Below are 11,205 nucleotides of genomic sequence, written 5' to 3' on the forward strand. Positions count from 1 at the left end.
AGAGATTCATTTTACGGTCTTGACAAAGAAGTCTCTTCCTAACGGGCAGCACGACACTATATCAGTTAACGACATCCCCTCATTGGTTGTTACCATGGTAGCAAAACAGTACCCAAACCGATTGGCTCTTTTATTGCCGTAAAGCTCTGTGGCGCTGTGGCTGTCGTAGAGTTGGTGGCTGACAGTAAACAGCGATTATTTGATTAAAGGATTCTTCTAAACTGAGAAATTCTATTTATTTTCAGTGGTGAAGTAACAGTTGATTAAGATGGCTGAAAAATTTGATAACCTGGAGGAGCATCTGGAGAAATTTATCGAGAATATCCGACAGTTGGGAATCATCGTCAGCGACTTCCAGCCTAGCAGCCAAGCAGGACTCAACCAAAAACTGTGAGTCATGTCTTATTAAGAAAGTTCTAACGACACCAATCTGCAAATAAGTATTTGTTTATCCCGTCTATTGCTTTTTCTTGTCAGAAATTTCATGATATCTGGACTACAAGACATCGAGAAGTGCCGTCAGCAGCTTCACGAGATCAACGTACCGCTGGAGGTCTTCGAGTAAGTCCAGAAAGATTGGCTGTTATATTTTTGTGTCTGTCCGGCTTTATAACATAATCTTATTTAACATTTACACATCTACTGCTCTCTGTCATTGCTGTATTGCTGTGAATACACGTATTTCTTGTGTTAAGAGAATACATGCCTCTTTGATTTAACGTCAAGCCAAACCCCATTCAAAAATCATACGATTTTGTATTGTCATTCCTTGTCCGCAAAAGTGTTGACGTTACATGCCTCATGTTAGGTTATTCTGTATTGTTGAACTCCATTTTAACATTCGGTAAACACACATATTAAAGTAACATTGTCAAGAATTGGTTTACTGTTTTTGTTGCCACTCTTCATAGTGTAATGTTACTGTATTTAGGTGAAGGATTGCTGGAATAATAGAAAATAAGCAAACAAAGCTTTTGCTGAAATAAGTGAATCATATATCAAATGCAAAAAACTCTGGAGTCTCATATATTATGGACTTTGTCTTTGCCAAGAAACAATGCCAACTTACCAAAGCTGACAAATGGAATTAACAGTGCCTTGTTTGTACTTCATAGCTTCATCACAGTGTCCTCGACTGATGTTATGCCTTATGTTTGTAGATACATTGACCAAGGTCGAAACCCTCAGCTGTACACCAAGGAATGTCTGGAGAGAGCCTTGGCAAGGAACGAGCAGGTCAAAGGGAAGATTGACACCATGACGGTGAGAGATAATGCCAGGGTCATTGAGATACTTCACCAGTGACATTGCAAGAATAAACAGTGCCAGTGAGCTATTTCACTGATTAAATGCTTCCGAGCATATTTAGGAATTCTTAAAAAGATAAAACCTTCTCTTTCAAGGATCATCTTCTTTATACGAAGAGTCATGTACTCAAGACAGCCATCTGCTAATAAACCCATCTTTATTGATGGTAAATTAATTGTCTTTGGACACAATGCTTAAATCTTTTTGTGGTTCAGTAGAAGCTCTGCTTCACAATCAGTCAATTCATATGTTTATTCTACAATATATATGTTGTGTCTAAATTTCTTTGTTATTTTGTAATGGCCACATGGCCGATTGTACTGATCAGATCTTAAGTAGCTATTGGCAAAAACATGCAGGATAGACTTCTATATTAAATTGCAAGTAGTTGTAAGTCAGTAATAAACCAAACTCCACTGTCGTACTTTCCGTCATTGCAGAAATTCAAGAGCCTTCTAATCTCAGAGCTCAGCAAAGTCTTCCCAGAGGAGATGTCCAAGTATAAGGCTATACACGGAGAGGATGCTCCCTCCTAGTGACTGCTGCACCATGACCCCTGACCTTCAACCTGTGACTCTTGAAATGAAAGCCTGAATGGAATTGGACCGAGCAGGATCCTCAGTGGTTGCCAGCAGAATATGATAATAAAACAATATTATTTTCCGTAAATATTGCAATGTTGTTGCTGACTAGTACCCCGAAGGAGAAGGTTTTCTTTCTGCTGGGCACCCTGACTCAGCCAATCCTTTCCTTTTACCTACATTCAAACTTCATTTAAAGAATTACAAATCAACAGCAAGGGCGAAGCAGAGAGGAGAAACAAATCATTTTATGTTGCCAGGAGACACATTTTGGTTTTAATGTCCCCGCTGAAGCGTGGACACCGAGTAAGCAGCAGGAGCGATTTCTCCAACTCCCGTCTGTACAGAGGAAAATGTTCAAGAGCTACCAGGCGCCTGTCTGATTCTGCATTAAGGAATTTACTCCATTGGTTGTACATACACTATATTTATACTGACGCTCCCCTTTTGTAATGCTTCCTCATCATTGTGCAACATACATTTGCACCACACACAGTTCATGACATTTTGTACCAAGCTCAGGTTTCCAATGGCCATGATTATTGAATGCAAATGTTCTTTGATGGTAATTCTGTGCCTGATCACTTGACGTGGTCAGAAATGAGTCCTCTCTTTATTTGTAACTTGTTTGTATTATAATTTTTGTTATTAAACGATCCTTGTCGGACTGATGCTGTGTTCTGTCTGTTTCATTGCAGTGATGGAAAGACAATACTTATTCAGACAAGTCACTTGGGAAGTTTGTCTGCTTTAGTTTTACGTAATGAGTTATACAATATAAGACAATAAATGTACAGACTGCACAGTACAAAATAATACATCATTAGTAGAATGTGATATAGTATTTGCTGACAACCACCCAGAAAAATTGCATACAGTCACCTCAAGTGAATGTGAAATATTAATGTTAAACTATATTATAGATATACAATAGATTCGACTTATATTCATCTTTTTGAAGGTTGATATTTTGTGCAATTTGAAATGTCATGTCAGTATTCATGTACTTGAGTACATGTTTTCCCTAAAGTATTATTTTGAGAGATGAAAACATGCTCAAAAACAATAGAATAACACCACTGACAACTGCTGAAACTAGTGCTAGTAATTCCCTAAGAAAAAGGTAATGATTAACAGACAACTGAAACCTGGGTGAATGCATTAGTAGGTCACCTGCAGACATGACCTGCATGAACATGATGACGTGTCAGTGATGTGTTCAGGGTCACTCTGCTCAAGTTTCGCGTCCGAAACATTGTAGCCATGTACCGCGCAAGTGTGTGTGTCTCCATGTATATAAGATAGGGACAGTTGCTGTGGGAACAGACAGAGCTGCGTCATTAGGTGGTTTACAGCCCAACACACCTCCTCCTGCTTGGGCTTAACCACGGCGACACGCCCTTCTGACCCTGGAGGTTGATCCTCCAGGGACAGAAGGAGGGAAATGAGCCCTGTTATTGGTCTGTGATCTATGCAGTGAAGTAATACAAATAGCCCTCTTCCCTCGCTGTCACTCTGTCACGCTGTCAAATTGTTTGACATTTTGGGAAATATGCTTGTTCACTATCTCTCAGAGATTGAGATGGAGCTACAGCCAAAGGTAAGTTAGGTGAAGGTAAAAAAAAAAATCCACCTATTAACGTCTATAAAGCTCATCAATTAACACTTTATATCTGGTTTGTATAAGCTGTTACACTGAGGCAAAAAAAACTACATGCTGTCATTTATGAGGGGTCACGACTCTATGAGTACACGTGTACGTATGTGGCCAAGGAATGGTCTGGCACACAAGCTCCCATAAAACCACAATTTGTCATTTATAGACTTGGTTACTTGGTTTTTGCATGGTAGGTGCTGCTATAGACTGATTTTTGAACCTTCAGATATAGCCCGGCTAGCTGGTTCCCTCTGTTTCAAGTCTTTGTGCTAAGCTAAGCTACCTGACTGCTGGCTGAGGCTTCATATTTACCATACCACTGTAAGAGTGGTATTGACCTCCTCATATAACTCCCTCAAAAAAACGAATAAGCGTTTTTCCAAAAATGTCAGTGCATTCAGGACTATGGACACGTTTTCACTTTTGCAATTTGCACACACAATTATTGTTGAGTTTCCAATTGCTTTTGGCAAGGACAGTTGTGTGCATGTCCTCAAAACCTTAGTGGGATAAGTGCTACATAAAAAATAAATAAATAAAAAAAAAATAAGAGAAAGCAAAAGAAAGCTTTATTCATTTTGTTAATAAAGCCGAGCTCTGATTCCAGCATGAAGGCACCTTTTTTTTATATTCATCCTTTTATTCCTATGGTCATGCAGGGCCAGTATTGAATTATTGTCTCCTTTAATTTGTGTGCAAACTTAATTGAACCCTTGAGAGATATAAAAACATAAAATATGAATATACAAGTAAAAGCACCAGCATGAGATAGAAGCTATAGGGGTCTTCATGGATCCACAAACAGACTCATGGAAATCGCTGTGCTGGGGCTAAGCAAGAAGGGCTGCTCCACTGATCGCTGGGTTGGTGGTTTGATGCCCCATGAATGACTGAATGTAAATGCTTTTGGCTGAAGCGCTGCATAAATGTAGCCCATTTCAATTCATTTACAGCATTAGAACTGATCCAAAAGGGACTCAAGGATAATTAGAACCAATCCTTAATGTGGTCCTTGGTTATACAAGTGGAATCATCAACCATAGTATAATATGGGAATGTTATGCTGATTTTTACACACCTTTAACCCCAAAAGTCTCATCGGTACCAAAGAAACAGGAAGTCTGTGACGCCATCGGGTTAAGATCACCTCACAGCACCAGTCCTTCAGAAAGGCTGCAAACATTCCTGCTTTTCACTCAGAGCCACGTAAGCATTATTTATCATACGCCGTCACTTCTCTGCCCTTCATTTACAGCCTCTTTTTACCCTTTGATCCCGCTCCTCTGTCTCTGGGTGACGAACAGCCTCGCTGCAGCGAGTCACAGTGGTGTTGGTCAAGGGCATCCTTTCAATCCGATAACAAGCGCATTCGGAGGGACGAGAAATTAAATTAAATGCTGTTTTTATCCAGTTTGTGTTTGTGTCTGCTCACCGTGACATTTCTTTCACAGGGAGACGCTGACTGCGTGTGTGGATGTGTGTCGTGATGCTTGACTGAACAGGAGAGGGGAGAAGGAGAGGGACCGGGTATTGTGCTGGAAGTATGTCTTTGCATGAAGTGCTGAGGTGCGCTGGATGACTCATCCAGGGTGACGGAGTCTTCCTCTCTCATTCTTCTCCCCGCTCACCTCCTCTTCTTGCACGCCCAGGCCCGACACCCACGTGCAAACTCTTCCTTTACTTAGGTTACCTTCTTCCCTCCTTCAATGGCCAACGCTTTTTCTTCTCCTGTGCCACCCTTTCTCTGCATTCCCAGAGGAACTGTGGTGTGTGGTGGAAGTATGTCAGGGGTGTGATCGAAATGATTCATGTGGAGGTGGACGCTCCTCCGCTTTGTTTGTTGTCCTTCGTTTGTTGAAGGGTGCTTTAACGCAGGGGGACTGAGTTCATAGAACACGTTTGGTGGAGCAAATGCTGTAATTGGCAGATCCTGCGATAGCCTGCTTCATTCCTGTTGGAGCGGCCCTCCATTCTCTGATTTCATGGTGTAAATGGGACACTCCACAAAACTGCTTTTCAAAAACAAAGACAGGCGTGAGTGCACTCTGCCGCTGACTTTGTCCTGTAGGTATCACATTGTGAAGGAGTGTTGGTGTAGTATCAGGTGATCTGCTGCCTTTGCAGCCTCTAAATAGTTAATTGAACTCCCTGAAAACTTGAATTTAGGTCAAAGAAAAGCATCAGACCAGTTAGTTATCACAAGGCAAACAACCTCCAATTCAACCCCTTGAAAGACATATTAAATCAATACTATTTGTTATTGTCATATAACTTTGCATTTATTTAATGAAGCATTGTGTCTTAAAACGCTGTCTAACTCTGTAGAGACGTGTTGCTCTTGCATTCATTTTGAGTTGCGTTTGCGGCCCATGAAACCAAACAATTAGCTGAAAGACGCTAAAACACACAGGAACAGTCGATTCTCTGTGGATTCGGAGCGACCCCTTGTCACGTTACACAGTTATTAAAGATTAAAAAACAATCAGAGCAGCTTTAAAAACTTCTTAGCTTACTATGCTATATGGTCTTCCCTGTTCTGCCTGCCTCTGTTAGCATCGTGGTGCAGTAGCTCGCCACTTGACTGGCATCAGTCTGTCACGCCAGGTGTAGATTAACCTGTAAAGGTTTTGGTGGAGAATGACGTTCATCAAAGGAAACAGAAATAAAACATAGACAAAAAAATACTTTTTTTTTTAAACTAACCACCAATGTCTTGACAAATGAAGTGAACCACAGCATACTGTTGAGTGAGGTTATAATGTTCGGCTTTTTAGCAACTACATTAGTACAAATGTCAGTGAGAGTTCAAAGGTTTCTATCTCTGGAATACGAGAACCAGAAGTTCTGGTTTCACTCTGACTCTATTCTGTAGTGTGCACAGAGTTTACACTGTTTTACCCTGCAGCCTTGAAGCCTTTCACTGCCTGTGGACTGTGGACCTTTAGAGGCTTGGCCGTGCTCCAACATTTGTGTAACGCATCACATTTTCCCCAGTCTTTATGTTATCCTCATGCATATGCTTTGGGAGTTTAGGGCCGGAACGGCAGTTGAAACGTAAAACCATCCCGTGCCCTTGGGTTGGCGCAGGAAACACAAAAGGCTGCTGCCTTTGATGCTATTAGCATAATGCCTTTCTGATGCTAATGCTAAGTGCCTCACACTGACCACTGAAGCTCACAAGGCCCACAGCCATGATGGGCGAGCACGGCTGCCGATCGCTCCCTCTCTCGCTCCCGTCTCGAGCATTGTGACCGCTTGCTGTCTTGCCTAAGCTTAGTGACAGTCATTCACCTTCTCAATGAAGGTCGGGAGGCGGACACCCTCTTCCTTCTGTCGCCCTGATCACCATGGAAACACCCCTCCCATTCGCTGTCACCCACCCATTCCCTCTCCTCTCTGGACAATGGCCTTTGCTGTGTGTGCGTGTCTAAGTGCTGCATGGTAAATGTTAAAAATCTGCGTGTGTGTGTGTGTGTGTGTGTGTGTGTGTGACAGACAGAGAGCTGGGGTAAAAGACCTTTTCTTATCAGCTGATTTTTCAGCACTCCAGTCATCAGATATGAATTGTAAAACACATCACAGCAGTTACACTCCAGTGTGCTGCTCTCTGGACATCTATTAACTCTACATACACGCACCCACACACACACACACACACACACACACACACACACACACACAAAGGTATACAAAGTGAGTCAAGTCAAAGAGCCCTGCCGCTGAGGTGAGCAGGGCCTGATTGTGTTGCAACCAGTAATGAGACACAGCACAAAGGCTAGTGAGGAGCACGACTACTATACCATGTATGTATGTGTGTGTGTGTGTGTAATGGCCAATAATGGGATGATAAAGACACTAAATGAAAACTATAAATTAGCACACTAATGTCTGCTGCGCGGCGCTTCTCCAACCTGCCGCAGCACCCATCAACAGCAGAAATTGAATTATCGCACTGAAAAAAACCCACCACAGATGGAGGTTAATAGATGGAAAATATGACTTTCATCTCCGCTTTTGGCCTAACTGCCGGCATGTGTACTTTCCTCCTCTCCTCTCTTCTGTCTCCTTTTTTGGATTGCCATTTTACATCTGCGGCCAGGCCGATTCGCTGACAAGCAGCGAGAGTGGGAGTGAACAAGACAGAAAAAGAGAGAGAGAGAGAGAAAAGCGATGGAGTGGGGGTGGAGGAGAGAGAGTTGTTATAATTTCCCCCTGGTTTAATTATCTGAGTCTACAGACAGCCCTACTCTTTCTCTCTCGTCGTTAAATGTTAGAGGTGAAAATGTGAGCCGTCTGCGTGTGCACCTGCACTTGTGCATGAGATGTTCCTCTAGCTGCGTGTGTTAACGGCATGGACAACAAAGCGCCAGGCAGCGTTGAGCAGGGAATAGCCCTGATCCCACTGTGATGTTTAAACCTTGCTTATTACACACTGAAAAGAGGAAATCGATCATTTTCATCACCCGCTGTCACCATGTGATTACAAGTCAATGGGCCGTCATATTCATAGTTGTGATTTACTGTACACTTGTGCACGACTCCCTCTGATGCACCGTGTATGATTAGGGCTTCTAAATTACATTTCCTCTCCAAACAATGCCTGGGAAGGCAGTCAGAGGAGATTCTCACATTTCTGTAACCGCTGTTGTGATACTGGTGTTTGCCAGAGGCTGTTTTGGCCCGAGGCCGCGTGTGTTCAGGAAATCAACACAAGTGCTGGGGGAATTCGTCTTCATTATATGTTTGCCGTTGTTGGTCTCTTTGTTTCGAACACTGTATGTCTTGTGGTTGATTTTATTTGAGATCTGTCTGTGGTTATTAAACTGATGTACCTCTTTCCACAGCGGACTCTCCGTTGCATGAGAGGCACAGGTGGAACTAATAACATTAAAAATGTGCCAGTCAGCCAGCTCACACACTAGCAGGACACTGGCTCACCTGGCTCGCTATTAATGTTATTAATTACACCTGTGCTTTTCCTGCCGCGGCTTCTCAAAGTGTCTGCTGTGGAAAAGGCCTCGGAGATCACCGCTGTGGTGACACTGCACCATTATATTTATCTGTGTACCGACTGCGGCTCATGTTGCTAAAGCTTTCAAACCAGCTAAAAAACAGCTAATTTCATGAGCTTGCAGATATTTTTGTTACTCTGTACTTCAGCTCAAACGCATTTCGGAGGGAAATGTTCTGTAGACACAAAGCAGAGTAATAGTTCAAATCAACTCCACCTCCACCAGTTACAACATTAAAATACTGCTTACATGTTAATCCGTCTCTAATAGCAAAGGGTCAGTTCTGCCTTACTTTTGAAACTGAAGTGCATTTTTCTGTTCATGACATGAGTCAATTTGCCAATAAGTCAATCTACGGAAAATCAATCGGCAGCTGTTTTCATTTTGATGAATCAATTCATCATTTAAATCAGTTTTCACAAATTTGACGATTTACTGCTTTTATCTGTCACATGCGCCAGAAAGCTCAATATCTTTAGGTGTTTCACTGTTTGGTCGGACAAAACAGGAAACTTGATGTTGACTTCATGTTGGGCTCTGAAATTGTGATGGACATTTCTTTCTGATAGTTTATAGACCACATGATTAATTGACCAGTTGAGAAAATAAGATAATCTGCTCTCCACTGCATAAAACATAAGATACATTGCTGCATGTGCAGCACGCATTGTAAGGAAAGAGGGCTCGTAGTGAGACCCTGTGCTAGTGTTAAAAGCTGTAAAACAAATCAGGTTGAATCACGGATGAATTACGACAGCCCGTATTAGTGAAACAGAATGTGTTTAAAGGAAAATGCTGGAAAACATTTTAATGTAGCTATGTGAGATTAACAGGCGGAGTCCCAAGTGGTCGAGTGAAATGTTAATTTGTTTCTTGAATAATTTCCTCTATAGTCAGCTGCCACACACCTCTATTGTCCTCAGGGTCTCTTTTATCCCTCTGGACACACACACGCACACACACACACACACACACACACACACACACACACACACACACACACACACACACGCCAGGCTCCATAAAACTCACAGCCACGCCTCGCCTTTGTTTTGCCATTTGGCTTCAACTTCTGTCTTTTGATGTGACCCCCACAGAGGTCATCACATAAATGCCAAGCTGGCGGCCCCCCCCCCCCCCCCCCCCCCCCACCCCACCCCACCCCAGCAAACGTGCAGTGCACGTCCCACCACACACAAGGTGACCCGGCCGCATGCACATCACACACACTTCCACCCACGCACGTCTGACCGCGAGCTAGCCCTGCACATCGAGAGGGCTGCGGGGAAGCAAGAAAGAGAAAGGGAGAAGACACGGAGAGCAAATGCAAAACTGTCTGTGGTAGTAAAACTGATGGGATCTCCAGAGGATCCAGACAAAACACAGGATTAGCCCTTACTCTGAGTAACTTTTATCTGGATTTATTGTAATGAGCTAAAGATAAGCCTGGGAACCATCCAAAATCAAATCCAGGTTCCAAACCAGCTCCTCAGTGCTCCAGATCAAAAACAAGAGGTGGTCTTTGGATCATCTGAGAGGTGGTAGTTTAATGTTTTTGTCCAGTGTTTAATGCTTTCTCTGTTGATTTTTATTAGTTTCTAGCTCTCATGCTCTTATTGAAGCACTTTATTGCCGCTCTGTGCAAAAAAAGCAACATGAAATGTCACAATCATTATTGCTTGGGTCTACACTGGGGTGTGGTATGACTGCTGCTGACTGCAGTTTACCATCAGGCGGGGGTGGGGGTCTTAGTAGAAACCCTGAATGAAGTATTCTGGGAGTTCTTAGAGATGCAGGTTGCCCTGGTCTTGGGGGGATGATGGATACAAAATGTATAATGGGCATATGTGTGTGTTTGCAGGGGGTCATGTGTTTCTCTGTGTGTGTGTGTGTGTGGGAGGGGGCTGGTTTGGGACAAAATGAGGTTGCCACCAGCATAATGAGGGCAGAAGCGTGTGTGTGTGTGTGTGTGTGCGTGTGTGTGTGTGTGTGTGTGTGCGTGTGTGCATGTGTGTGGGTGTGTGTTTCAATACGACTGGCCACTGTATAATGGGCCAAGTAGGCCATATTGTTTCCGGCTCGTGCTGAAGCCCCCGTGGCAGCAGATGTGGTGTTACACAGCAACAAAAAAAAGCTCATTAATCACTGTCTGTAGTGTGTGTGGTTGTGTGTGTGGATTCTCGTTCTGCTGGGCTGTATGCATTTTTCGTCTCTCTGCCTCTTCAGTGTTTGCATGTGTGTGTGTGTGTGTGAGCACATTTGCAAGCACAGCCGCTCGTGCGTACACGTTGATCCCATTGCGGGTTAAAGAAGCTCAGTGTGAGGCAGTGTGTGAACTCCCTGCTGTGTGTCTGTGGGTGCGGTGGGACAGGGTGGGGTCTTCACAGCCATCTAATTCAAAGTCTAGCTGGGGGGCTATTAATTGACACCAACATCACAAAACACCAGTAGCAGCTATCACTACTCTCGGATTGTGCTGACACACACACACACACACACACACACACACACACACACACACACACACACACACACACACACATCTCTGCTTGAGGCAGTGTTAAAGAAATGATTTACACCTTTAAAGTAACACGATTTCGTGTGATGCTCCTTTAAACACTTAGCAAACACGAGCACCTTTCCAGCC

The 11,205-nt window shown here is 43.2% G+C and overlaps 1 protein-coding gene across 1 annotated transcript; it reads left to right on the top strand.

The window, feature by feature from the left end:
• The first annotated feature begins 148 nt into the window (after positions 1 to 148).
• On the top strand, positions 149 to 2,556 carry med10 (mediator complex subunit 10). Its single transcript, XM_041955653.1, has 4 exons — positions 149 to 390; positions 478 to 561; positions 1,161 to 1,263; positions 1,749 to 2,556. Exons 1-4 carry the CDS (start codon positions 269 to 271, stop codon positions 1,842 to 1,844), a joined length of 405 nt encoding a protein of 134 aa, XP_041811587.1. The 5' UTR covers positions 149 to 268; the 3' UTR covers positions 1,845 to 2,556.
• The last annotated feature ends 8,649 nt before the right edge of the window (positions 2,557 to 11,205 follow it).

Source organism: Chelmon rostratus, chromosome 16, assembly GCF_017976325.1.
Source record: "Chelmon rostratus isolate fCheRos1 chromosome 16, fCheRos1.pri, whole genome shotgun sequence".
Taxonomy (NCBI): Eukaryota; Metazoa; Chordata; class Actinopteri; order Chaetodontiformes; family Chaetodontidae; genus Chelmon; species Chelmon rostratus.